Below are 27,992 nucleotides of genomic sequence, written 5' to 3'. Positions count from 1 at the left end.
GTCCGAGTTCAGAGGGACCAGCGGGGCAGGCAGCAGCTGCAGGGGCGTTTCCCAGAAAGCCCGACCCACCTCAGACACGCACGCTCCTAGCAGCCGAGATCAATAGGCATTAGCTTTCAAGGCATTACCTGCAAAAAGCAATCTGGTCTGGTTCAACTCAGGAAATTGAGCCACGGCCCCAGGGCTGGGATAACAGTGGCCAAGTGCCCAGATTCTGGTCAGGGGCAGCCCTGTCTGTCACCCACTCAGTGTGCCCCAGGGAGCTTGAGCCTCAGTCTCCACGTCTGTGACATGGGATGAGCAGAGGCTGCCTCGGGCTGCACGGGACTGGCCTGGACAACTGGGCAGGGGCTGGCCTGGCAGTGGCAGGAGGTGGCTGCCGATCATGAGGTGTGGAGTGCGGCACCTGTTACAAGTGGTGTGAGTGGAGGGGAGACGGTGTTGGCAGGCAGGGGGCCACTCCAGGGGCACAGGTGAACGTGGCCTGAGTGACTGGAGGGAGCAGTGCACATGCCCAACGTCACGAGAAAAGGTTGATGAGGATGCAGTGTGGACACTGGCCATCGCCCCAGCCCACACAGGGACACACACTCCTAAGTAGATGGGTGTGGTCAGGATTTGGAGGGCACCTTTTTCTGGGGGCTGGGGTCTCCCCTGCATCATAGTGGCCTTGGGAGGGGCCTGTGGTCCCTATGGTGCCGGGCAGGCGCAGGCCTGGGGACTCGTGGGAGGAGAAGGGGGCCGTGGGCGGGCATGGTGGCTCCTGGCCTGGGGCGGAGGGGGAGGACCTGGCACCCAGGAGGGCTGAGCACAGCGGGGGAGGAGGTGGGACAAGTTCCTCCTAAGGTCCTCAGGGGAGGCAAGACCCCACGGAAGAGGCATAGAGAGGGACTCTGGGGGGACCAGTGCCGCCCAGCGGGAGGGGACAGAGTAATAAGCCCGCTTCCTCCGCAGGTGAGCAGGGCTGGGTCTGTGGATGAGGGGCCCCAGCAAGACGCCTTCTGTCGGGGCTCCTGCCTTGGCCACCTGGCTTCTCAGGGCTCAAGTACGTAGTGACCCCAACTCTCGTTCCTCTTTGCCGTCCTGCCCCCGCTCCCAGGAAAAATCAGCTGTCCTTAATAGCCATCTCTAGCGACAGTGCCTCCAGGCTGTCCCCCCACGCCGGGGCCTGCCTTGTGCAGATCTATTCCTGTGTTCAGGGGACCTGGGGGACTCATGCGAATGAACACCGTGACACGGAAAAATGCAAGAAGACATTAACCTCCTTAAGTCCGTGGGAATCGCGACCTCCAGCAGGAGCCTCCCACCTGGAATTTCTGAACGGAGCTCTGTTTACTGAAAGCCACCAAAGGACCAGACACGCGGGGTCTGGAAGGAACTGGAAGGTCTCTTTGAAACGGCGACGTGTGTCTCGCTACCAGAGGAACCAGCCGAAGTTCCTGAAAGCGGGAGCGCGGAGAGAAGCAGCATTCCGGGTGCAGCTCTCAAATGCACAGCATCCATCAGGGTAAAACCAGAACTATTTTGGCTCGAGAGCCATCAGCCAACCAAGGCCCCAAGAAGCAGCCCCCGTGCTCTTAGGCCAAGTGTTTCCAGACAGATCTTTCAAACAATCACCCAGCCTCCTGCTGTCATTCTCAGGGGGACTCTTAAATGCTGATCTTAGCGGGGAACCCAGCAAGGTGGGGGAGGGGGAGAGGCAGCAGGGGCCGGAGGCAAGCACACCCAAGCGGCAGGAAGCCCACCCTTCTTCCTCTGGTGATCGTCTTGGGGGTCCCTACGGCTGGCTTTCTTTGGGAGGTTTTCCGCTTTGCAGAAACACCGAGGGTCTAATTTCAGATCAGCCAAGCGCATCCCCAAATGCCGTCCCTGTCACTTCCGTTCCCTGGATGCTCGTCCCCTTGCAGCATCCCCCACCCCCCCGCCCCGTCCCCCAAGAAGGCGGCTGCCACTTGCCTCCTGGAGCTGAAGGGGCCACTCACCTCCCTTGCTGGCGTCTGCTGGTTAAAAGGGACACAGTCTAGATTATTAGGGTTCACCAGGCATCTAAGGAGCTGGTGCAGCCGCTTTTTCATTAGGGAGTGTCGCTGCAGAACGTCAGAAGCAATTGGTGAATGAGAAGTCCCACAAGGGTCGGCTTTGGAGGCAGCGAATCCATTAGTCCTATTAGGGCGTCTGCATCTCCGTGAAAGAGGCTGAATTATTCACGAGCGCGCCTCTGCCCCTAAAAGCCTGGGAAGTGCGGTTCCGCGGTGCAGCCTGGCAAGGCAGCCTCCTGCTGGGAGGGGGCGCCGGCTGGGGTCCTGCCTCAGACCCAGAGCCTGGGAACCGCAGCTGGGGAGGGCAGGCTCTGCTTTTCTTACTTTGCGGATGGGATGCAGGCTGGCAGCTTCGGCCCATCACATGCCTGTCGGCACCGGGGGTGCCGGGGGTCCCACAGCCTGTGACCACACCCGCAGTGAAGGGGTTGCGGGCTGGCGAGACTGCCCTTGGCGCACAGACAGAAGAGCCTCTTCCTTCTACTGGGACCTGCCCCAGACTGTATATCCCATACTGCCAGGACCTCTAAAGGGCTGGAAGCTTCCTGAAATTTCCTATTTGGACACCACACTGTTTCTCTCTCCAGGCAGGGGCAAGAGACCCTTCCTCGCAGTCCCGACCTGGGGTTAGGAAAATGTTTGAGGCTGAGCCCTGGGTGGGGCTGCATAGATTACCACAGATGATTGTCATCCTAGGAGCCCTGAAAAGTCTCAGCAGGATGTCATCTTCCAGCTAAGAAATCGTGCCAGTGCCCAGGGGTTCTGATGGAGGCTGAGCTGATCGCCCCTAAACCTGCAAGCAGGGTGGCTGCGAGGGGTGGCGGCGTCAGTTCCCCAGATCAGGAGTAGAAAGCAATGTCAGGGTGAGAGACGACACGGAACCGGAACTGGGAACAAACGGGTTACGATCCCGAAAGGACTCTGTGTCGGGGGAGTGTATGGTCCCCCCGACTTGGGCTTGGTCATGAGACTTGCTTTGGCCAAAGAAACGAGCAGAAGTAGGAGGCGGGTTCTAACCATCGGCCTTCGGAGACTTCACGTGTTTTTTTTTTTTTTTTCCCTTTTCAGGCCGCACCTGTAGCATAAGGAAGTTCCCAGGCCAGGGGTCAAATCAGAGCTGCAGCCACCGGCCTACACCACAGTCACAGCAATGCCAGATCTGAACCACATCTGTGACCTACGCTGCAGCTCACGGCAATGCCAGATCCTTAACCCACTGAGCCAGGCCAGGGATGGAACCCGCATCCTCATGGATACCAGTCGGGTTCTTAACCGGCTGAGCCACATCGGGAATGCTGACATCACGTGTTTCTGCTCTCCCTCTGGCACCTTTGCCGTGAGAAGAAGGAGGTCTGGGGTAGCCCCTGGTCAGGAAGGATGGGGAGCTGGGAACACCTGTGCCCTACCTGCAGCTCAGAGACACACCAGCTGAGCCCAGCCTAGGTGAACTGACGCCAGTCAACCCACAGACACACCAGCAAGGAACAAATGCTACTGTCATTGCCCCCGAGCCCCAGGGTTCTTTGTTAAGCAGCATCCTTGTGAGAGCTGACAGGGGCAGGGTCTTACCTCTCTTACCCGCCTGTGAGCTGCTGGAGGGCAGGGCCTGTTGGGGGAGGGGTGCCCCCTGCTGACTTAAATGACCGTCCAGCAGCCGCCTCGGTGCCTGGGTGACGAGGACGCCCCCCTGGGAGTGGTTCCTGGTATATTGAACAAAGACTCCACCCCCTTAGCGGTCATCCTCGGAGGCCCCACAGGAGAAGCCCGAGTATCTGTGTGAAGTAACCACCCTGGACCAAAGGGCAGGACGGCCAGAGCCCGTGGCGTCCACCGTGGAGCTGAGGGGCGGAGAGGGGGCTTCACATGGGGACCCAGTTCTCCGACAGAGCCTGTCCTGGGGCAGGAAGGCCTCCTGGGGATAAGATGCTCACCCAGAGGGTTCCCAGAGGGTGGATGGCAGGCTGGGGCCAGGGGGCCGGGGGACCAAGGGACCAGCCGGGGACGCGGAGCATGCTCACTGCTACTGGACTCGCTGGGCTGCCGACGGGCCAGGCCCTTCCAGCCGGCCTATGCCTGGGATTCTTCTGCCTCCTTGTCCCCCACCCCTCCATTCCTCCCCAGAGTGAGGTGAGCCAGGACCTCTGAGGATGCAGTTCAAGTGCATGTTTGGTTTCACTGGTCAAATCCTGGACGGGGGGCACAGGTTCATTCTGGCACATTATGCCACAGGTTCATACATCGCACAGGTTCATACATCGCACGGTACCTGATGCTAAACATTTCATCCCATAAAAGTATTTGCAAGCCCAAGGTCAGACCTGACTGTTTCAAGCAAGATCTCATCTAGCAAAAATTTCCGCGGAATCAAAACTCTGAGTTGTCTCTTTAAAGCTCCCTGTCAGGCCTGAGACCTCATGGGAGGCCTGGAAGCAGGGGCAACATTCACCTCGGCCCCACGGTCACGTTCAGAGGGGCCAAGGCCATGGGCAGGAAAAAAACCACGTGGACATCCACTGTCACAGCGAGGTCCCTGGTGCATCGGCAAGGCTGTCACCGCTGGAGGCTAGGACGCACAACAGACACCCACCTGGGCCTGTCCCAAGAGCCACACCGAGTCCCCAGCCCCCCATCCGGTGGAACCACCTTGTGGGTTCTCTAAGCCAGACGTTTGTGACAGGAGGAAAATGTCACAGTAAGTCCCTAGAGTCAGAGATTTTCATGAGCACCCCCTACTCTACAGGTTAGAAAGAGGCGGCAGGGAGGGAGGAAGGGACCCGCCCAGAGGGATTTTGCTGCTGGATGCACCCCGGGCTGGACGGCAAGCCTGGGCCTCTTGATGCCGGGTCCCCTGGCGACAGCCTCTCGCCCACGGACACAAGTGTGCTGATTTGCCAAGAGGGAGACGCATCAGAAAGACACCAGGGAGTCTGTCCCCACCGTGACCCAGGTCTCATAAGAGCCATGCAGCCTAGAGAGCCCCATAGACTGCACATGGCTCAAGTTCAAGGATAGGGGGAGAGGGCTGGGCTGGGCGTGTCCTTCCCTCTGTCCACCTAAGAAGCACCAAACCTGGGACAACAGGAAAGGGCTTGACCTGCTGCCTGAGCAGTGAGGTTTTAAAGATCGGGTGAGAGCCAAGCTCAAATCCAAGCAAATTCTAGACCATGAGCCCCCTCCATGGATGCAACGTCACGTATTCTCGTGGCGATGCTGAGAGAAAGCCAGAGCCTGGATCTTGGTGGAGGTGGTGGCGGGGGTGCTTTTCACTTCTGAGAAATCGCTAGCACGGCTCCCACCCGCTCCCCTGCTCGCAGGGTGTAGGGAAAACAGAGGGCTTGTTACCTGTAAAACTGGAGCTGTCTTTTGGGGCTCCCATACCGAGTACTGCGGACAGCAATGGAGGAGAGAGAAGGAGGAGGCAGGGAGAGAAGAGAGAGAAGCCACAATTGGCATTAACCACACAGGGAGGTGCCCGCCCTCCGGAGGCGCCAGCGTCTTCGCAGCCCTGGCCCCACCCCCGCTCTGCTCAGAGGATGTCGGAGATGCGCCTGGGTACCACACGCTCGGCGGCAGCGCCACCCAGTGGCATGGGGAGGCAGGGCCCGTCTGTTTGGCCCTGGGGGTCCATACCAGGCGGGTGGGGCAGCAAAGGCAGAGGTGACCCACCGGGACCCTGACTGTCTGGGTTTTAACGAAACATGCTTTAGACCAAAGGCTGAAAACCCTCCAGCCGAGACATGCCGGTCACCCCACACACCAGCAAGCGCAAAGGACCATGGGGGAGTTTTAAGACCTTGATGAAGGAGGGTTCTCATCCCATCCCCCCAGTTTCCATGGACACTCGCTCCGGCTCAGGCCCTGGCCATCCCCGGGAGGTCCAGTTGCTCTAGGACTGGCAGGTCCCTGGGGGGGTGGGTCTTCCGTGACAACGACGCCATCGGTTTCCGCGCCCCGGCCACCGAGCCAGCAGCTCTGAACCAGCGCCCCACACACCTTCCCTGTGGTTCGATCTGGGCTGTTTTCCAAACAGAAAGGCCCAGAGCTGGGTTTGGAGGTGGGCTCCACAAGGAGAAGATTGAGGGGGTCCAGTAAGCACCGACCGCCACGCCCATCCCCCAGGCTCTGCAAGAGCCTGTTAGGCTTTGAGCCTCACTCTGGGTGTGGGGGTGTGTGTGTGTGTGTGTGGGCGCGCGCGCGCGCGCGCATGCTGGTGGGACCACAGGGCGCTGTGATGTGTAAGAGGAGATAAACGGAAGCTGGGAAGGGCTCTGCTCACTCCTGGCCTCTGTATCCTCCCACGGAGTATTTCAGAAGACTCAGGGACAAGGTGGGGGGCTCTGGTCCTGGCTACATGCCGCCCAGAAAAAACTTGTTTTCCTCTTTCCCCATGTTGGTTAAAAGCCTCTGGTCCTTTCCTTGGAGCAAACACTGGCCTACATGCACCTCACGGCCCTGGGGGCTCACTCGGTCCCACCCAGGGAGGGGCCGGGTCGGGGGGTGCGGGGGTCACCTGTAGATCATGCCGGGGGAGCCCGTCTGCCGCAGGGAGAGCCGAGCCGGGGAGCCCGTGGTCGATTCCGGGTACATGGGGCCAGCCTCACTCGTCCCGACCTGCTCTCTTCTTCACGGAGGGAAGGTTCTGGAGGGAAGCAAAGGGGTGGGGGGAAGGCGGTTAAAAAAGTCTAGTCGGGTGTGGCCAGGGACCCTGACGGCCGGTTCCTTAGGCATCTGTATGTCCCTCACCAGACAGACGGATGGATGGAAGGACAGACCCCACGGGGGCTCGGATAGGCTGATGATCAGGCCCAAACTGTGAATGGCTCCCACTCCTCCCTCTCACACACTCCCATGCTGCCCCCCCCCCACTTTTCTGAGGTTCTGGGCGCACGCTCCCATGGCCCAAACTAGGCAGAAACGATGGCACCAGAGCAGATCTGTGGACCTGGGAGTCTGGACGTCTTCCCCAACCCAGGGAGTGCTGCTATGGCCATCCAGGGTCATCCTGGATGCCTCACCTTCCCTGACCCTTGACTCCGGCTTGCTGCGGCCAGCTGATGCCACGGCTCAGCTTTTTTTTTTTTTTTTTTTGCTTCTTAGGGCCACACCTGCAGCATATGGAAGTTCCCGGGCTAGGGGTCAAATCGGAGCTACAGCTGCCGGCCTACACCACAGCTACAGCAACGCTGGATCCTTTAACCCACTGAGCAAGGCCAGGGATTGAACCTGCATCCTCTTGGACACTAGTTGTGTTCTTAACCCACTGAGCCACAACGGGAACGCCCCGCTTAGCTGTAAGGAAGGCAGCTGGACAGATGCTCCACGACCCCAGCTCCTGGGACTCATACCCTGTGAGTAGCCCCCTGTGTGCAGTTGCCTGTATGACCCTGCAGAGCCTGCGCCCCGAGGCAGGCACGCTGGGGTGAGCGAGGGGCATGGGCGGGAAACCACCACCGCGGAGCTGATGGCACACGCGTGCTAGGCCCTGCACGCTGGGAGCAGGCATCCCCAGGGCTGGTCCAAATGCTGGTCCTGAGGCCCAGGGGAAGGCAGGGCACAGACCGTCCTCATGTAGCCTAAGGGGAGGGGGAGCACAACAGGTCCAGACACCTGTGCCCATAACCAGGGTGCGTCCGCCCCACACCTGGCCCTCTCCTCTCTGGCTTTCCCTGGGTTCAGCTGCTACGCAGAGACACCTCAACCCCCAGCTCGGGCACTTTGGGGTGTTTTAACTTCCAGAATTCCAGAATCACAGAATGAATTTGTATTTGAAACAGTGTGGGGACTGGGAGTCTCGGATTCCGAGGATTAGGGTGGGGCCCAAGGATTTGCATTTCTTTTTTTCTCTTTTTTTGCTTTTTTTAGGGCTGAGCCTTCAGCATATGGAGGTTCCCAGACTAGAGGTCAAATCGCAGCTGTAGCTGCTGGCCTACACCACAGCCACAGCAACGCAGGATCCGAGCAGCGTCTGTGACCTACACCACAGCTCAGGGCAACACCGGATCCTTAACCCACTGAGCAAGGTTGGGGATCGAACCTTCGTCCTCATGGATCCTAGTCAGATTCACTGACTGCTGAGCCATGACGGGAACTCCAAATCTGCATTTCTAACGAGTCCCCAGGTGCGGCTTACGCTGTTGGTCCAGGGAACATACTTGGGACCCTTGTCCGAGAAAGCTGAACTCCTGGCCTAGGAATTGGCAAACTCCAGCCAGCGTGCCAAAACTGGCTTGCCGCCTCTTTCTGTAAATAAGGTTTTATTGGAAGTTTTACCTCCTCGCCCATTTTTTTTTTTTTTTTTAACACAAAGTGTGCCATCTGGACAACTACGGTGGGGTTGGTCATTGCGATAGAGATGGTTTGGCCTGCCAAGCCTGAACTATCTGTCACCGGGTCCTTCACAGGAAAAGCCTGCCGACCCCAGGCCTAGGCCATTCTCCCGGCACTCTCTGAGATGACCCGTGCCAGTGCCCCTCTCCTGAAATTGCCAATACCTCCTCTCCCTTGCTGCCCACAGCTCCTGATTGATCGCTTCCTATTTCACCAGGAAAACAGAAGCAGCACGACCCACCCACCAGCATCTCAGAACTCTCTGCTTGCCTCCTGTTGCTACTGTATGACCTGGACATGCCCACGGTGCCTGCCAAGCGCACACACCCTGCCTCGCCCCCACTCAAGGGCATCTGGCAGCCGGATCCTCAGCCACTCATCCTTCCTTCTTCTTTTTTGTATTTTTAGGGCTGCACCCATGGGCATATGGAGGTTCCCAGGCTGGGAATCAAATTGGAGCTGCAGCTGCCAGCCTACACCACAGCCGCAGCAACTAGGATCTGAGCCGCATCTTTGTCCTGCCACAGAGGCTCAGAGTAATGCTGGGTCCTTAACCGATTAATCAAGGCCAGGGATCAAATCTGTATTCTCATGGATACTAGTCAGGTTCTTAACTTGCTGAGCCACAGTGGGAACTCCCCATCCTTCCTTCTTTATGGAGCAGCTGCACCTACACACCATCAACTATTACTTATCCCGTCTTCAAAAACAGGAGTTCCCATCGTGGTGCAGCAGGAACGAATCTAACTAGGAACTATGAGGTTGCGGGTTCGATCCCTGGCCTCGCTCAGTGGGTTGAGGATCTGGCATTGCCATGAACTGTGGTGTAGGTCACAGACACGGCTCGGATCTGGCATTGCTATGGTTGTGGTGTAGGCCGGCAGCTACAGCTAATTCGACCCCTGGCCTGGGAACGTCCATATGCCACAGGTGCAGCCCTACAAAGCAAAAACAAACAAACAAACAAACAAAAAACCCAAAAAGGAGTTCCCGTTGTGGCTCAGTGGTTAATGAATCCTACTAAGAATCATGAAGTTGCGGGTTCGATCCCTGGCCTCGCGCAGTGTGTTGGGGATCTGGAGTTGCTGTGAGCTGTGGTGTAGGTCACAGATGCGGCTTGGATCCCATGTTGCTGTAGCTGTGGTGTAGGCCGGTAGCTATAGCTCTGATTTGACTCCTAGCCTGGGAACCTCCATATGCTGCAGATGCGGCCGTAGAAAAGACAAAACAAAACAAAACAAAACAAAACAAAAACCCCAAAAAACCACAACCCCAAAAGCTCACTTAGTGTGATAACTTCTAGGTCCATCCACGTTGCTGCCCAGGGACATTTACTCAATGCTGTGTCATAACCCATATGGGAAAGAATCTGAAAAGGACTGTATGTATGTACACGTGTAACAGACTGAGTTAGCTGTACATCCAAAATTAATACAACTTTGTAAGTCAACTGTACCCCAATAAAATTAAAAAATAAAGCTCAGCTCCTTGGACCCACTTCCTGTCCCCCCCTGTCCTGTCTCTCTCCCTCCATCCACAGGAACTGCCTCTGTGAGGTTGTGCTTCCTTGTCTGCGGTTCCCCTCCCTTCTGCCCTCGCACCTCTGAGGAAGCTACTGTTGCCAAGGTCGCCGTGACCTCCCTGCTGCGGAGGTGGCCGGTGCCTGTCTCACGGTTGGGGGACAGCGGGGCTGCGCCATGTCCCGGCTCTGAGACCACGCGCTGCCCGCCGTTCTGCTGCCTTCCCGGCGGCTCCCCTCTCTGGTCTCCAGCTCCGCTTTCTGAGCAGGCTCAGGTCTTGAGTCTCTTTTCCATCCACATGAAGTTCCTGAGGTTCCGCCCGCCCTCTGGCTCTGACCTCTGCGGGGGTCACTCTGCTGCAGCCGCCACGGCCGTGTCTCCAGCCCCCATCTCCCCGCTGCGCCTCAGACGTGTGGTTCCAACTGTCCACACGGCCTCTCTACGAGGATGGGGGGCAGGCACCTGGATCTCTGGTCCACGCATCCAACGCCGAGCTCCTGACCACCCCCCACCCAGCCCTGCTCTTCCCACGCCCCATCATCGTCATCCAGAACTCCGAGCTTCTTGGGGGCACCCTACCGCCTCCTCTCCGGCCCGGGCTGCCGACTTTTCTCTCTCAGCCCCCGCTACAGCTTTCTGATGGGCCTCCTGGCTTCCACCTTGACCCCCCAGTCTGCTCTACGGGAGCCAGAATGAACCTTCGAGAACAAAAATCAGGTGACGTTGTTAGGTGGCTCGGATCTTCCAGTGGTTTTCATTCTATCCAAAGCGAAAGTCCAAATTTCAGCCTCGGCCTCGGCCCTGCTGGGCGTGACCCAGGGCCTCTCAGGCCTCATTCCCGGCCCGCGGCTCTCTGCTCCTGATGCGGATCCCGTGAGCCCTGCTGACACAGAGCATCCGCTCCTGCTCTTCTTTCCACCTGAGCTCTTCGACCCGGATCCACCTGAGGGACCCCTGGCCTCTGCCTCCTGACGTAAAGGTCACATTCTCCTGGGGTCTTCTCTGGACTCATCTTACACTGCAGACCCGCTCCCTGGGATGCTCCCCCGGTCCCTTCTCTGGTACCTGTCCCCTTCTAACACACCGTAACTTTCACCTGCTGTCTCATGTATGACCCCAAGATGCCCCACGCCAGCTCCATGAACACAGGGAGTTTTGTCTGCTGTGTTCGTGGCTGTGCCTCCCCCCCAGCCCCTGGTGCCTGGGGACTCGCCCCGTGGGAACAGGGCTGGCTTCTCTGAGGATGCAATGCCTGCTCTGTCTGGGAGGGGTGCTCGTGGCCCCTACAGTTACCACTGGCCACATGTAGGGAGACGTCCCCAGGGAGGCCACCTGTCCCACTCCTCACCCCCAGCCTGGACTCTGGAAGGTCAAACTAAGAAGCCAGCAACCGGCTCCTCTGTCCCAAGTCACAGCTGGGCACTGGCCATGCTCTGATGCCTATTTCAAGAGAAAAGAGCCGCAGACCACAAACAGCGCTTCTGCCTCATTCCTCCTGCGGCGCTGGCGCACCTCTGCCACCTCAAGGGGGGAGAAGGGTGGGTAAGGTTTTCCCATGCCCCTGCTTAGCATTCAGGACACAGACCAGGGGCACAGCCAACATGCTCAGAGCCCACCTCCTTGCTCTGCTACTGCCACCATCCAATCAGGAGCCACTGCATCCGCCCAGCAGCCAATCCCCAAGGAGCTGACTCCCAGTGGGGATGCTATGAATCCCAGGCTGCACTGGGCTCCGGCACCTGCAAGAGAGGCAGGCAGAGCTGCTCCTCCCTCCCCAGGGGGGCCCGTCTGCTGCACACCCCCTGGTCTGTGCGTGCAACCGCAGGGTTTATACCTGGAGACACAGAAGCCCGGGACACTCACAAAGGCCCGGTGGGACTTTCTCGCAGGAGCGAAGAGAAAGGAAGTGGGAACTGTCTCCAAGCCTGAGCTGAGTGGCGACAGAGGACCTAAAAGGCCATGAAGCCCCACCTGTGGGCACTGCCTTTCCCCAACTCACTATTTTGAAAACTTTCAAACATCGGAAATAGTGTAAAAAATCAGAATAGCCGCAAACACCTGTGTACCCTTCGTCCTACTTGCCGGGGGGTCTACGTCTGCCTCCTCTGAACTAGCTGCCCCCCTCCCCTTCTCCCTCTCCCCCATGGGCTCGGCCCCCACTCTCCTCCTGAACCATTTGCTGGTTGCAATCTCATGCACTTCACCCCTCAATACTGCAACAAGCGTCTCCTGAGAATAAGCTCTGTCTTACACAACCGCAATACCCCAATCATACCTAAGGCCGTTAATTCCACGCCACCTCTTCTGCAGCCCACATTAAAACGTGCCCAGTTATTCCAAAGGTACGTTCTTCCAAACAATCCAGAGTCCACTCAAGCTTCATAAAGGACATCTGTTATTTTCCTTCGGTCTCTCCTAATCCTGCAGCAACCCCACTCCCTACCATGTTTTCATTGTTTTTCATGGCATTGAGGGTTTTTTCGTTTGTTTGTTTTTTGGGGGCGACCTTGAATTTCTATTTTATTTTTTGGATTTTTTTTTTTTTTTTTTTTTTTTTTTTTTTGCTTTTTAGGGCTGAACCTGTAGCATATGGAGGTTCCCAGGCTAGGGGTTGAATAGGAGCTGCAGCTGCCAGCCTACACCACAGCCACAGCAACACTGGATTTGAGCCGTGTCTGTGACCTACACCACAGCTCACAGCAATGCCAGATCCTTAACCCACTGACCAAAGCCAGGGATCCAACCCGAATCCTCATGGTTCTTAGCTGGATTCGTTTCCACTGCACCATAATGGGAACTCCCATGATTTCTTTCTTTCTTTCTTTTTTTTTGTCTTTTTGTCTTTTTGCTATTTCTTTGGGCCGCTCTGCGGCATATGGAGGTTCTCAGGCTAGGGGTCGAATCGGAGCTGTAGCCACCGGCCTACGCCAGAGCCACAGCAACTTGGGATCCGAAACGTGTCTGCAACCTACACCACAGCTCACGGCAACGCTGGATCGTTAACCCACTGAGCAAGGGCAGGGACCGAACCCGCAACCTCATGGTTCCTAGTCGGATTCATTAACCACTGCGCCATGACGGGAACTCCCTCCCATGATTTCTTGATCTGAAGTTAGTCTGCTAAGCAGTGGAGAGGGTAACTGCTTCTATATGGAAATCTTGCCAGAATGTCCATCTGCTTCTAGGGCTGGAATGAAGACACATTTCCACTCTCTGTGAGTGACCCTGGGAGACCACGGGGATTGGGGATGGAGGCGAGGAGCCCAGTCGGGGTTTAGATCTGGCCCTTGGTCTGAGCCCTAACTCTGCCATTCATTGATGTCTGAACTTGGGCAACACCCAACCTTCCCAAGGGTCAGTTTCTCCATCTATGAAATGGGAGAGGAACGGAGTTGGGAGAAGCCGATGTGCTAACGGGTTGGGGGGGTGGGGGGGGGCCTGAGGCTGGGATCTGCCTGGGAGGTGCTCCCCAGGGCCTGGGGTGCTTCTAGGAAAGTTCCTGATCACAGCTCCTTCCTGGATGTCCTCACCACGTGCCAGAGGCAGTTAAGTCCCAGAGGCGGCCTCACCCCAGGCAAGGGTCCCATCTTCCAGAAAATCACCTTCAGGGTCCCCAGACTTGCTACAACCTGATCTTCCCTCATTGCCTCCTTCCTTCCTCTCAGAAGGCTTCATGTTTTTTCCCACTTTCCCAGGAAAGGGCTCATTGCTTGCAGATGTCACCAGCCATACACAGGCATGACTTGGTGTCATGGGGTGAGGGGCCTTCTGGGGCTGCATCCTAATTCTGGATCATCCTGGAAGCTCAAAGGTTCCAGAAGCCTCGGCCCTAGATCGCTGAGGTCTTAAGAAAGAGAACACCGTGGGCGTTATCTACGGCCACCTGGCAAGGGTTGGCCGCTTACAACAAGAAACATTTCCCACACGGTTCCGGAGTCAGGAGCCAGGGACCGACTTGGCTGTGTGGTCCAGGCTCAGGGTCTGTCCGGAGGCTACAGTCCCCTCGAAGACTCCTCTTCTTAGACGTCTCCTGCACGAGGCGGTGGGCAGGGGGCCTCAGTTCTGGACCCCTTGGACCTCCCAAGGCTCAGGCAGTTGGCTTCCCCCAGAGCGAGGGATGGAGAGAGAGCAGCTGCGGTACTTGTTATGACTGAGGCTACAGGTCAAAGCCTTACAATGGAAGGCGTGAGGGCCAGGATGCAGGGCCCCTGGAGGCCATCCTCGAGGTCACCACCGAGACACCAAGGATGGGCTGTTCCTAACTTGTCCCCTGTGCCCCCCATTTCCCCTGCGATAAGGCGATGCTGGCTCCATCGGGGAAGAGGGCTGAGCCTCTTCTGCTCCCTGACGTGTCCCAGAGCAGTGCCAGGCAGATGGCAGATGCTGTGAACCCACTGAGGGACCAGGGAGGAGGGGCTCCCAGTGCCCGCATGTGAGGGTCACTGGGGGATCCTCCCAAAAGCCCCAGGGCTCAGGGCCAGGACCCAAGCTCCGGCTGCTCCAGCGGATGTTACTTTGCATGTGGCTTCTCGAACCCTGGCAAGTCTTCCTACCAATGCCCTGCCGTCACAAGGCACAAAAACTACCGCCCTTTATGGGGCCAAAGCCAGCAGCAGCCCCGGCAGCCACAGCGCACCCCAGGGAGAGACAGGAAGAGGTGTAACTGCTCAAAACCACACGGGGCCGGAAGAGTGCTTGAGTAACGCTGTCTTCCTCTCTCCCAGAGGCCAGGCGCCCCGAGACGGGAGCCACTCCTCTCCTACGAGCAGGACGGTGGCAAAGGGTGAGAGCTGCTGAACCTGAGTGCCCTTGGGGTACCCACTCTGCCTGTGGGGTCATCTTGGGGGCAAGGAGAGCCCCAGTTCCTAGAAGGGGCTGGAGGTCACCACCCCATCCCATCCCCCATTGCACCTCCCACATCTTGCTCAGACTCACATGGAGTTGGGGGGAGAACTGCGCAATTGCTACTAGGGGCTGGGGGTCACGGCCAAGACCCCCTGCTCTTTGCCAATGAGAAGCTCAGTGTCTCCTCCAGGGCCTGAGCCCCGGAGACTGAGCGGCCTGGTGACCCCTCCCCTGCCCAACACTAAACAGTATGGACCTCACGTGGTCAGACAACCGCGGAAGCCTCCGACCAGCCACAGAGCCCATGGGCAAGACTGCCTGGCACATCTGATCAGTGTCCCCATAAGAGCTTATAAAGATCACAGACTGAACATTTCAGTCTGCCTTTATTATTTTTCTTTTTAGGGCCGCACCTGCAGCATAGGGAGGTTCCCAGGCTAGGGGCTGAATTGGAGATGTAGCCGCCAGCCTATGTCACAGCCACAGCAATGAGGGATCCGAGCCGTGTCTACAGTCTACATCACAGCTCATGGCAATGTCAGAACCTTAACCCACTGAGCGAGGCCAGAGGTCGAACCTGCAACCTCATGGTTCCTTGTCGGATTCGTTTCCACTGTGCCACGATGGGGACCCCTGGTTATTCCAGCGCCTGTTCCCAGATCATGAACAAGTCCACCAGCACAGAGCGGGGCTGGACCGCGGCAGGGAGAGTCCTTGCTCAAGTCGAATTAATGCCACATCAAAAAAGATCACAGCCCCCAAATCCCAACTCTCCCCCAGATCCACAGTTGTGGCTCATGCACCTGCTGGCTTCTCGACTGCAGGGGAAGCCTGGTTGGGGCTCCTGGCCACATGTGGGCTGTGCACAGTGAGGGCGGGGTCAGGGTGGGGTGGGGTCTGCTGGGGCCAGCAGCCAAAGGCCCCCAGTCTTGGGGACGGCCACCCCCTGCAAGAGGGAATGGAGGCTTGGCTCATGGGGTGGGGGGGACCGGTCTCCTGGCCACAGCTCCCCCAGCTCCATCGGATCCCTGGGGACCACAGGTAGAAGGGTGTGGTCGCTTCGAGCCTGGGCGGAGGGGCCTTGGTGCTTTACAGACCTCAGGAGCTGCGGCGGGTCAGGGCAAGACACAGGAAACAGAAGCCCACACATGTTCCGGAATCCCCACAACCAGCCCCCAGCGCCCACAGGCCTCCCTCCGGCCATTCATTCAGCACACATGACACCTGTTCTACCCCAGGCAGCTCATGGCCTGCTCCCATCAGACACCCTGGCCTCCCAGTGACCACGCCCTGCCCTAGTATCCTGCCCAGGCCCAGAGTGGAGAGGAGAGCGAGGCGGGGGAGGGAGGCACTGAGAAGCTGGGCTTTTCTGGGCCAGGAGGAAGCTCCCGAGGCACCAGCAGCACACCCTGCCCTCCCCCAAGTAGTGACCCTGGCCCCCCTCCCAGGGCAGCGCTGCAGGGGGAGGCGGGTCCTGAGGGCCCTCCGCCCACCCCTCCCCCGCCCTGTACTCAGACCCTCAGCAGAGACTTGTTTTAAGGCAGGGATCCTCACTCCCTGCGCCTCCACTCAGAGATGGGAACCCAGGACCCGGCTCCCAGGAGAGAACAGATGGGCGGGGACCGCTCTAGGAGCTTGCAGGGGCCGCTCAGCAGCTGGCCTGTCACCCCCCAGGCCGGACAGAGGTGGCCCTGCCGTGCTCTTGCTCTCTAGGCGGCTTTGGCCCCAGGGATGAAAGCAGAAGCCGGCAGCTCGGAGGCAGAGCTGTGTCAGACAGGTCCCCTGGGTGCCGCCCGCTGCGCCCCACCCGCCTGCCGCCACTGCCATCAGTCACTGGGTCAGTGGGGGGGGGGGCTGCCGATCCTTCCCAAGGAGGGTGACTGCAGCCGCTCTGCTGAGCCATGGTGACAGCCGGCCACGTGGGCTCTGGCGGGAGGAGCAGGGCGTCTGCAGGGGCCACTCCCGCCCTGCTGCAGCCAGTCCTGTGGTGCCTCGGGGCCCAGGGGACTTCTGGCTTGATTAACCTTGGACGTCAGGGGAGCACCTAAACCCCGCAGAGGGAGCCGAGGGGCTGTTCCTTCACGTGCAAAACCCATCCCGAGAACAAGATCCCCGACACACCCTGGGTACCTGCTCCAGAACGGCCAGAGACGAGACCATTTTGGCGCGTAGGTGGTGGAAGGCGAGCGCCCCGGGGACGACGGGGCCAACCAGGAAGCCAGCGGCAGTGAGTGACAGAGCAGAGGGTGCTTTGCGAGCCAGGGGCCTCCAGGCTCTGGGGTGTGGCCTCTTGTCCCAGGCGTGCCCCAAGGAGGCCTCAGACACCCTGACCTTCCCGACAACGACGGTGTAGCAGCTGCCTGGGGGCAGGCACAATGGGTGGGGGCCTTTCTCAGGGAGGGAGGGGACAGACATGAAGCCACCAGCTCATCCTGGGGGCGTTAAAGAATTCCTGCTTAGTGGTGCCAGCTTTGTGCCAGGGCCGGGCTCCACACCTTTTCCCCATGTCCCCTCGTCAGAGTGTCCCCATAGCCCGAGGGGGTACGGCGGCTCCCCCCATTCTACAGATGGTGACACTGAGGGTCAGAGGGCGGGTCTATGGCTCGGATGTGAACCCAGGGCTGGGCTGCCTTCAGCACTGCTAGGATGTTCTGCCTCACCCGTGTCCCGTCCCCAGGGCTCAACACTGTGCTAGGACACAGCAGGTGCAGGCAGCTGCTGTGGGGGGTGGGGCGGCCCGAAGGACAGGGGAGGGGGCATCCCCCTCCGCGGGGAGGTTTCCTCTGCTCTCTAGGAGCTGTCCCAGCTCGGCGCTTCCTCCCCGGGGAGGCCCCGCACCTGGGGAGCGCGAGGCAAAGGGAAGGAGTGGATGGAACATTCCATCTGTGTGATGCTGAGTCTCTGGCCCAGCCCCAGCCCAGCCCCCCTGCCATGGCCCCCCAGAACGGAGCACAGGGCTCTGAAGCCTCAGCCGGGAGTCAGCTGCTGTGGGTCCCTGGCCGGATTATGGGGTGACGGGGGAAAAAAGAGGGAAGAGAAAGAAGTACAGATTTTGGGGTGACTGACTGAAGTGCAGGTGTTGGGAGGTGAGTGGGAGGGAGAGGAGGGAGCAGGAGGAAGGAGAGAAAAGAGATAGGACCCCCTAAGCCCCGTCATGGGCTGAGTGTCACCCTTGCAGGCGAGGCCACTTTACAGCTGCCGAATGGAGGTCCACAAATACTAAATGCTACCCAAGCCCACCTGGGCCATCAGGGGCAGAGCTGGGATGGGAGGCAGGTGCCTCTGGCCTTAGATTGGGGCTCTTTGCTCCCCATGTCCCGCCCCAGGGCCTGAGTCAGGAAGGTATCCTGTGCCACCTGCCAGCACAGAGACCCTGTGGATGCTTGAACGCAGACTTAATCCACTTCTCTCATAAATCTCCAGGCAGCAGGAAGGAGTCAAACGTTTTAGACTAACGCCTGAAACCTCAGGGCTGCTTTGCAGTGTCGGCCACAGGGAGCCAGGCCTCAAACCACAGCTGCACCCAGGCCCCTAAGAGTCAATCACATTTCTTCACGTATCTGCTGACTCTCTTTCAAGAAGGTACCCTGGCCCGTGAAGGCAGGGGCCCGCTAATGCTGGCTGGGCTGTGGAGTTAGGGACGCATCATTGAGTCCAGGGGCCGCTTCTCTTCTGCATGGAGGCGTCTGAACCATAGATTTAAGCCAGATCAATACATGTGGCACAGTTGCTGAGTGGCCCAGCCGCCATCCACGGGCCCCATTTCCTGAAATCTTTCCCTGAGACAGCCTCTCGGCAGGATCCTGGCAGGCAGGGCTTCCAGGAACCTTCTGCTTTCTTATGGAAAGGGACAGAATCTTCTGGAATGTCCTTCCTCATGGAGAAGGCTGCCCCCCCACCCCCAGGTTTGCCTCTATTTTCAGCAGAAGGAATGATGCTGGCGGGGGGGCACCTTGGGCCGGGGCAGGGAGCAGGAGGTGGCACCTCCAAGGCCCTGAGTGGGGTAACTGGCAGCAAGCAGAGGCTTGTAGTGTCCCCCCAGCTCGATCACAGAGTAAGATCGTGTCTTGAGAACCCCAAAAGCATCCTCCGTTAAGTGCGGACCTCACAGTGGTTCTGGCTGTTTCCACAACTTAAGGAGCAAGAACTGAACAGACCTGCCTCCAAAAGTGTGGGCGGCAGGACACGTGCCCGGAGTGTAGCTGGAGAACTGGGTCCACGCGTCCTGGATGCTCCCACTGTGAGGGGCAGAGAGGGGGTCTTGGGCTCCGGAGACACATGATCCCCCCACCCCTGCACTCCCAGGGACCTCCAGGCAGATGTGCTTCCCCTGACAACGGAGATGACGCGAAAGGTCTTTTTTATGGTGCTTTGAAATCTGGAGTCCTCAGAGCTTCTATCCGCAGGGCCCACTATGGCTTTCTGGCCCGTAAGCTAAGAATGGTTTTCATGTTTTTAAGCGGTTGGAAGAAAAACAAAAGAATATTTCATGGGATGTGAAAATTACATAAAATTCAAATTTCAGGAGCGCCTGTTGTAGCTCAGCAGAAATGAATCTGACTAGCATCCATGAGGACATAGGTTTGATCCCTGGCCTCTTTCAGTGGGTTAAGGATCCGGCATTGCTGTGAGCTGTGGTGTAGGTAGCAGACGAGGCTTGGATCTGGCATTGCTGTGGCTGTGGTGTAGGCTGGCAGCTACAGCTCTGATTCAGCCCCTAGCCTGGGAACCTCCATATGCTGCAGGTGCAGCCCTAGAAAGACCAAAAAAAAAAAAAAAAAATCAAATTTCAGTGTCCATAACATTTCACTGCACAGAGCCATGCCCCTTGGCTGTTGGGCTGCCATAATGAAATGCCACAGAACCGAGGGTGTAATCTTTTCCTCAAAGATCTGGAGGCAGGAAGTCTGAGATGCAGGTGCTGGCAGACTCAGCGTTTGGGGAGGGCTCCCCTCTGGGCTTGAGCCTTCTCCCTGTGCCCTCACTCGGCAGAGATGGAGCTTGCTCTGCCTCTCCTTATGAAGGTACCAACCCGTGACAGGACCCCGTCCTCATGACACCCTCTAAACCCAGTCGCCTCCCGAAGACTCCAGCTCCAAATACCATCCCCCTGGGAATCAGGGCGTCAATGTATGAATTTGGGGGGACAAACACGCAGGCCCTGACCCTTATTCCTGAATCATCCACAACCGCTTTCAGGCCACGCGGCAGAGCCGAGGGCCTGGACGGAGACTGCACAGGCTGCAAGGCTAAACCGCTTACTCCCAGGTCCTTTGGAGCAAAGGTCTGCCGAGCCCTGTTCTAGGAGTTACTGGGACCTCTAGGAGGCCACACCTCCCTCCTGGAGTGACAAGGCCACCGGCACCCTTTGCACACCCCCCCCCCCCGGAGCCACAGACCACCCCCCCAACCCCATCAAGCCCCACGTGCCCACAGCTGCTTCCTGGGCCCAAGTCAGGGACCGTACCTCTCTCCAAGTGGTGCTCCAGTTAAGAGAGGTCACAGCCCGAGCCCTCGCCCCACGCGCCCTCTCCGTCCCTGGTATCGGTTCACCTCCTGCATTCGGCTGTAGCTTGGGTGGTTTGGTGACTGTTAGCCAACCCTGGGATTCGGGTGAGAGTTCATTGTTATGAGATCACAACGTCCTCTCCGGGGACTGGACACTAATCCGGTTTAATAACTGATGCTCAGAAGCAGACCCACTTCAAAGGCGGGCAATGCAAACCATTTTGCCCGCCCCTGTTCAAAACTGCCCTGGGGCGGGGGCGGGGAGGCAAAGTCAGTGGCAGGTGTCAACGCGGGAGCCTGGAGGGGCCATGTGTCCCAGTCCTGGGGGATCCACCTGCATCCTGCGGCCCCCACCTCGGGCGCGGTGGTCTCTGGGAGACGTCATAGAGGTTCAGAGCACGCTTGAAAAGCTCCCTGCACCATTTCCCCTGGGAGATTCTTCCCCTGTGACATGTTACGTACACTTTACAGGTGCTCAGGAGAGGCCAGGTGGAAACACCTAATCAGATTCAGGACTGGGTGCCACGTCCATTGAAAGGATCCCCTTTGGAGTTCCCATCGTGGCCCCGCAGTAATGAACCCAACTAGTATCCATGGGGACGTGGGTTCGATCCCTGGCTTTGCTCAGTGGGCTAAGGATCTGGCGTTGCTGTGAGCTATGGTGTAGGTCACAGATGAGGCTTGGATCCTGCTGGCAGCTGCAGCTCTGATTGGACCCCTAGACTAGGAACTTCCATATGCCGAAGGTGTGGACCTAAAATGCCAAAAAAAAAAAAAGGATCCTTTTCCTCCCGGGTGCGGGGTCGGGGGGACGATGATGTGCTGTGTGGCTGGAGGATTGAAAGGCTCCCCATGACTTGTGGCGGCTGAATGGGGGACCCCAAGGAGGGAAAGGGGACCCCAAGAGGTCCTTCTCCACCCTGCCCAGTGGGGTCCCGCCTGTTCTTCCTCCTCAGAGGTCTGGGGAACAGAACAGGGACGGGGGCAGCAGGTAGGGCCTGGGGGGGCTGACAGCTGCAGCTGGTCACCTGCGAGGCAGAGGTTCACCATGTGATTCAAATGTGCCCGCCCCAAAGATGCTCCAAGAGCCAAAGAAATCTAGTTACTGTGGCATTTTATTTTTTTTTTTTTATGGCCACTCCTGTGGCATATGGAAGTTCCCAGACGAGGAGCTGAATCAGAGCTACAGACGACACCACAGCCACAGGAACGCGGGAACTGAGCTGCATCTGTGACCTACGCTGCAGCTTGTGGCAATGCTGGATCCTTAACCTACTGAATGAGGCCAGGCATTGAACCTTCATTCTCGTGGATACTAGTCAGGTTCTTTTTTTTTTTTTTTTGCCATTTCTAGGGCCACTCCCATGGCTAGGGGGTTCCCAGGCTAGGGGTCGAATCGGAGCTGTAACCACCCGCCTACGCCAGAGCCACAGCAACGCTGGATCCTGAACCCACTGAGCGAGGCCAGGGATCGAATCGGCAACCTCATGGTTCCTAGTCGGATGCGTTAACCACTGAGCCACGACGGAACTCCATTAGTCAGGTTCTTAATCCACTGAGCCACAAGGGGAACTCCAGGGTTTTTAAAAAACATCTCTAAAGCCCCAAATCCACACCAGCACACTAAACGCCACCACACACAAGCCCGTTTCATTGGTAGCTGTTTTCTGGTGGAGAGGACACCTCCCTAGGCTGCTTGAGCATCTGATGGAAAGACCTCTAGGTGGGGGAGGGCAAATCTGTGCCTCACAGAGCGGCGATGTTTTGGGCTTTGCTGGTCTCTGCTGTGTGCATGCAGCCAGAGACCATTTGTGAGTGCGAGGGTGTGGCCCTGCTCCAACAAAACCTTCTTTACAAAAATAGGCAGTGGGAGTGCCCACTGTGGTGCAGCAGGTTAAGAATCTGACTGCAGCTGCTTGGGTCACTGCGGAGGCTGGGGTTCAACTCCCGGTCCAGGGCAGTGGGTTAAAAGCACTGGCATTGCTACAGGTGTGGCGTAGGTCACAGCCGCAGCTCACATTCAATCCTTGGCCTGGGAACTTCCATATGCTGTGGGCGCAGCCCTAAAACAAACATACAAGCCAGCAGGTGGTGGGCTGGATGTGGTCCTTAGAACTTTGATCTCTGACATTATAAAAGGAGGTAACATCCACCAAAATGAAATAAAGACAACGGTGGGTCCTTCTGATGTCCACAGCACGACCAGCGCTGTGGTGTCCTTCTGTGGGGACATTCTTGTTGGGAAGGGGACCCCCTCAGTGGCCCCCATGCTGCCTGCTGGCCGAGCCCCTGACCTCGTTGCTCAGTGGGAGGAGAGGGGGGCACAGAAGCTCCTGTGCTCTGAGTCCTCATTAACCTGCTTTTACCGAGCTGGTCATTCTGATTTACCATCAGACCACGGGCCTGATTAATCTGTCCCCAGGCCACACGTAAAGCCACCCTCCCAGCCGCTCCCACAACGCCGCTCGCAGGGGACAGCTGGCCATGGACGCAGGCTGCTGCCTCTGACGCTGGACTATTTTTGGTAACTCTTCCTGCCTCATTTATTTTTGATTTGAATTTTGCTCATACAGACTGCGTCTTCTCCCCCCCCCTGCCCCGAGATGGAACAAGCATAGTATTTTTAAACCCTGCTGGTCGTGCCTCGGTGCGGCCCCTGGAGGGCGCTGACCGAGGTGGGGCCACCGGCCATCTCTCCTAGACACGGTGACCACTCGGTTCTGGGGAAAGGCTGGCCCTCCGGGGTCCTGCACTGAAGCTAGGCTTTGAAGAGTGTGGTGGGCCCAGGACGTCCTGGGGCCTTGGAGTGGTGCGGGTGGAGGACACGCTGGACGCCCACCTGAGCAGCCCTCCTGGGCGGGGACCCGTCCAGGCTGCTGGTGACCGAGTGCAGTGAGGGTGGGGCGCTGGGATGAAGAGTTTCACTGCACTGACTCACTGCAGCCTGCACCCCACAGCCCGTGAGCTTGGTACTGTCTGTTACCGACCACCGATGACAGCTGTGGAAACCAAGGCTCAGAGAGAAACTGGCCTGCCTGCAGCCACCTGGCGGTGCTGGGGGTCCCTGTCTGATCCACTGCCCTGTGCTGCCACCAGCAAGGATGAAGCAACCTTAGTTCCCCTCCTGAGAGGGGTGGGATGGCCACGCTTTCCAGGATGAGAGGGCAAAGGCGGGGGTGGGGGTTTTGTTAGGAGACCAGCAAGGACCCAGGGCTGAGCCAGGGAAGCAGAGCGAGCTGGAGGTTGGAGGTCGTTCCAGCTGCTCCTTCCTGGGGCCTGGGTTTCCCGCAGTCTCTGCGCCTCCTCCAACGGGTCTCACTGTGGGAGAGCGAGGCCCGCACAGGCCCGGGTCAGGACCTCAGGCTACCGCTGGACCCCAGTCCCTACCAGGTCTGGAGTCCCAAGCAGGATGGCCACCGGGTCATGAGGCAGGTACAGAGCCAGGCAGCTCACGGGCACACAGGTACGTGCATGAGTGCACATGCGCACACACCACCTCCACCACCTCCATCACCTTCACCTCCACCACCTTCACCTTTACCTCCTCCATCAGCTCCACCTCCACCACCTCCACCGCCACCACCTCCATCAACTTCACCTCCACCACCTCTGCCTCCACCTCCATCACTGCCACCTTCACCTCCATCACCTTCACCTCCACCACCTTCACCTTTACCTCCTCCGTCAGCTCCACCTCCACCACCTCCACCGCCACCACCTCCATCAACTTCACCTCCACCACCTATGCCTCCACCTCTATCACCACCACCTTCACCTCCATCACCTTCACCTCCATCACCTTCACCTCCACCTCCTTCACCTCCACCTCCTTCACCTCCACCTCCACCACCTTCACCTTCGTCACCTCCACCTCCATCATTTCCACCACCTCCTTTACCTCTACCACCTCTACAGCCTCCACCTCTAGCATATCCACCACCTTCCCCCAGGCTGGTTCCTCCTCCTCAAGCACTGCTGCTTTGGAATCTTCCCCTTACCGCCAGTCCTCTGAGTTTCAGTTCTCACCTCCTAAGAGCCCCTCGGCTGCACCTTCAGCCTGCTCTCTGGCCTGAGTGCCAGGTTCAGACGCTTGGCTGCCTGTTGGCGCCGTCCGTCCACACGACTTTCCCTGGAACATTCTCTCTCCTGCCCATCTCCACTGCCAGCCTCAGGTTGTCCACTCACTGCCGCAGTCCCATTCCTATTTCTTTTTTCTTTTTTTTTTTTAGGGCTGCACTCGTGGCACATGGAGGTTCCCAGGCTAGGGGTCTAATTGGAGCTGCAGCTGCCGGTCTATACCACAGCCACAGCAATGCAGGATCTGAGCCGCATCTGTGACCTACACCACAGCTCATGGCCACGCTGGATCCTTAACCCACCAAGCAAGACCAGGGATCAAACCTGTGTTCTCTTGGATACTCGTTGGGTTCCCTAACCACTGAACCATGATGGGAACTCCCCCATTCCTATTTCTTAAAGGCAGAAGGCCATGCTTCCTGCGAAGCCCTCAGTGGCTGCCCAGGGCCTCAGCATCGGCTTGGTCCTGCCTGCATTTCCAGCTTTGCTCCCTCTTCACCAGCCCTCCTGCCCACCTGACTTCCAGCACATACCTGGCCTGGGGTGTACCTGTCTGCCGCATCCCCGGGGCACCCCTGCCTGTGGCAGCCTCTGCCCTTGTTTCTGCTGTTCCCTCAGGGAGGCGGGCACTGTGTCTCCCCATCTGCTGGGGACGTCACCAGGCTCAGAGTCAAATGCCATGGCCGCTTTCTCGGCCTGCACGGGTCGCCCCACACTATCGGCAACAGCGGGGAAGGGGTTGGCACTTTTCACTTCTAACACCTCTACCAACCTGCGTCTTCTAAACGACCCACCCGAAGCTCTACGGAACAAATAGCTGGGGTGGGTCTACCTGACTCCACAGCCAACAATCTTTTTTTTTTTTTTTCCCTTTTTAGGGCTACACATGTGGCATATGAAAGTTCCTGGGCTAGAGGTTGAATTGGAGCTGCAGCTGCCGGCCTACACCACAGCCACAGCCACACGATTTGAGCTGCATCTGTGAACTGAGCAGCAGCTTGCGGCAACGCCGGATCCTTAACCCACTGAGTGAGGTCAGGGATTGAACCTGCGTCCTCATGGATACTAGTCAGATTCATTTCCACTGTGGCACAATGGGAACTCCCCAAAGGCAACACTCTTAACACAACCTCATGCATTTTTTTTTTTTTTTTTTGGCTGCGCCTGCAGCATATAGAACTTCCCGAGCCAGAGACCGAACCTTTGCCATAGCAGTGACAAAGCCACATCCTTAACCCACTAGGTCATTAGGGAACTCCAACCTCACGCCATTTTTGTGGCCTTCTATAAATGATTTCTGGAGAAGTATGCTCCCTAGAGCTTTCTGGTTTCAAGCTTCGACAACTGAATGCCAGCCCAACCCCTGGGCACCCTCATCCCCAGGAAAACTTTGTCCCCTCCTTGCCTACAGTCAACTGGGAGACACACGGGGCTTTCCTATCTCTTACAGTCACCTGAGCAGGATGGAGGAAGGACTCCCCGACTTGCCCTTAGAACCTGAAGAACACCGGACCAGGCATTCCACCTGTGAACAGAGGAATGGGGGTGACCAGGGGGGGAGAAGCAGACAGCAGAGCCCGCAATTCCCAGAAAACAAGCCAGTGGTTCACCCATGGATCCCCAAGGCAAGAAATTTCCATCTGTGTGTCCTGGTCACACTGGAGATAGTTCTTGAACATAATATCTATCTACCTATTTTTCCAGTTATCTTTGAATTATGACAATTATGCTGGATTTCCTCTCATTGCTGGAACAGCAAGTTTCATTTCAAGATAACCTTACTTAAGAGAAAAGTTTAAGCAGCTATAAGAGAACTGCAAAGTCAGAAACAGGACTGGCAATTAATGACTCACATCATCAGATGAAAGGCTCACGACCGGAGTGTGCAAATACTTGCCAAACAGGGAGCCAGACAGAGACAAGAGGGAACTGAGTGCAGGAGAGACAGGGCTTCCTGAGACCTGTGGCCTCAGAACCTCATGCCCAGAAATCCTAGGAGAAGGCACGGAGACTCCACCATGGATCCACAGGGCAAAAGTGAATCCCAGGTCATCACGCAGCTCTTTTTCCCCCCTTGGCCACGCCCATGGCATGCGGAAGTTCCCGGGCCAGGGAACGAATCTGAGCCACAGCAGAGACATGAGGTCCTTAACCTGCTGAGCCACCAGGGAGCTCCACCATGCAGCTCTTTCTTTTCCTTAAACTAATTTTCCATCCCCTCCCTTTCGTGAGTGTCAGTGTTCCTCCAATTACAAGAAGTTTATCAGGAGGACTAGGGAGGGACCAGAGCCTGGCAGGATGGCAAGTTCCAGGCCGGCCCTGGAGGAAGCTCTGATGGGGGGTCTGGCTGGGGGATGTGCTTCTGAAGGTGTCTGCGTGTGTGTGCACACACACACACGCGTGCACACATGGGCCCACTCCACCCCATCAGCTAAGCTTTGCTGCCTGCTCAGGTACCCAGAGAGATGCCAGGGAAGGCATCTCCTTCCTCGGGCCTGATACTCTACCCCAGGCCAGGCCAGGAGGGTGGCGCCCAGCTTCCTGGGTGTGGTAGGACCTGCGACCTCATAGCCCACGTCCCAGGTGGTCCCAGGCCAGCCTGGTTGGCCTCCAGCTGCTCTGAAAAGCACAGCTTCCCCAGGGCAGGTGAAGAGCTGGGGGGGTGACCCAGATGCCCACCAGAGCACACTGCAAACAGAGACTCCCACACCTCTGTGGGGTGGGGGTGGGGCAGAGGGGCTGGGCCGACCCCACCTCCCCTGGGATTTCCTGCCTCAACAGCCACTCCTAGAGCAGGGGCAGGCGGGGCTCCTCCAGAGAGCCAGGTTCCATCAAGCCCAGGGGCATCTTCCCGCCAGGCAGCCCCAGGCCGGAGTCCCCCCTCTCCCCCCCGCATAAACCAGCATGGGGAGCTGGGGTGTGGGTCAGGGGGCCACACGCAGTGTGAGATCTGTGCAGAGCTGTCATCCTCCCGACATTCCTCCGCCCCCGTCTCTTCCCACACCAGAGCACTTCTTCCCCGTTCTGGTGTCGGGATCAGCCGAGCTCACCCTTCAGAGAGGACAGCTCCTTAAAGGGCAGCAGTACGAGAGGGATCTGTCCCCAGTGCTGGCCTCCAGCAGGGGGATAGGGTGCTTCCCGGAGGGCCTTTCCCTGGTGAAACCCAAGCCGAACAGAAAACAAGCTGCAGATCTCAATGACCCACCTCCAGGATTCCCGCCCCATTGGTGGCAGCGAGGGGATCGGGGTGAGGTAGCGGCTCCTGGCCCCCCACACTCACCAGCTCCCTTGGGGGTGGCCATGCAATTCCAGAGGGCTCCGGGCAGCACCCACGGGCCGCACTGAGCCCAGGGCGCCCTGCAGAACCAGGCCTGCCGCATCTCCAGCACCTGAGACCTGGCTGCTGCTGCAGTGACATGAGTACCTGGCCGGGCGTCATGGACAGAACCTCCGCATCCACCTCTGAGCAGGATGATCAATGAAGCCCAGGGACTGAGGCGGGGGCGGGGGGGGGGGGAAGGGGAGGCTTGTGCTCGGACCTCCCCTCCCCCGAAGTGGTAAGTGCCACAGCCAATCTGGTTTTCCCCACTGCTTCCAAGCATCCGTGGGAAGAGGCACAGAGAAATGCATGGTCTCCCATCACAAGCAGACCGAAATCTTTCTAACGGAGCCGAGG

At 58.1% G+C, this 27,992-nt stretch overlaps 1 protein-coding gene across 9 annotated transcripts in view; it reads right to left on the bottom strand.

Moving 5' to 3' along the window:
• KCNAB2 (potassium voltage-gated channel subfamily A regulatory beta subunit 2) overlaps positions 1 to 27,992 on the bottom strand; it is an 88,473-nt gene that overhangs the window by 46,175 nt on the left and 14,306 nt on the right. For 3 of the 9 annotated variants that reach the window (XM_021095244.1, XM_021095239.1, XM_021095246.1), the window contains exons 2-3: positions 6,550 to 6,678; positions 5,382 to 5,423 (exon numbers count right to left, since the gene is read on the bottom strand). In XM_021095244.1, the coding sequence (XP_020950903.1) occupies positions 5,382 to 5,423; positions 6,550 to 6,626 (119 nt within the window). In that variant the 5' untranslated portion in view covers positions 6,627 to 6,678. Of the gene's footprint in view, positions 1 to 5,381; positions 5,424 to 6,549; positions 6,679 to 16,852; positions 17,079 to 27,992 lie in introns of those variants that run through there. The other 6 variants (XM_021095242.1, XM_021095245.1, XM_021095241.1 and 3 more) reach the window with 5 other exon arrangements.

This window comes from Sus scrofa, chromosome 6, assembly GCF_000003025.6.
Source record: "Sus scrofa isolate TJ Tabasco breed Duroc chromosome 6, Sscrofa11.1, whole genome shotgun sequence".
Lineage (NCBI taxonomy): Eukaryota > Metazoa > Chordata > Mammalia > Artiodactyla > Suidae > Sus > Sus scrofa.
The sequence above is the reverse complement of the archived record's forward strand: the minus strand, read 5'-3'. Positions and strand labels throughout refer to the sequence as shown.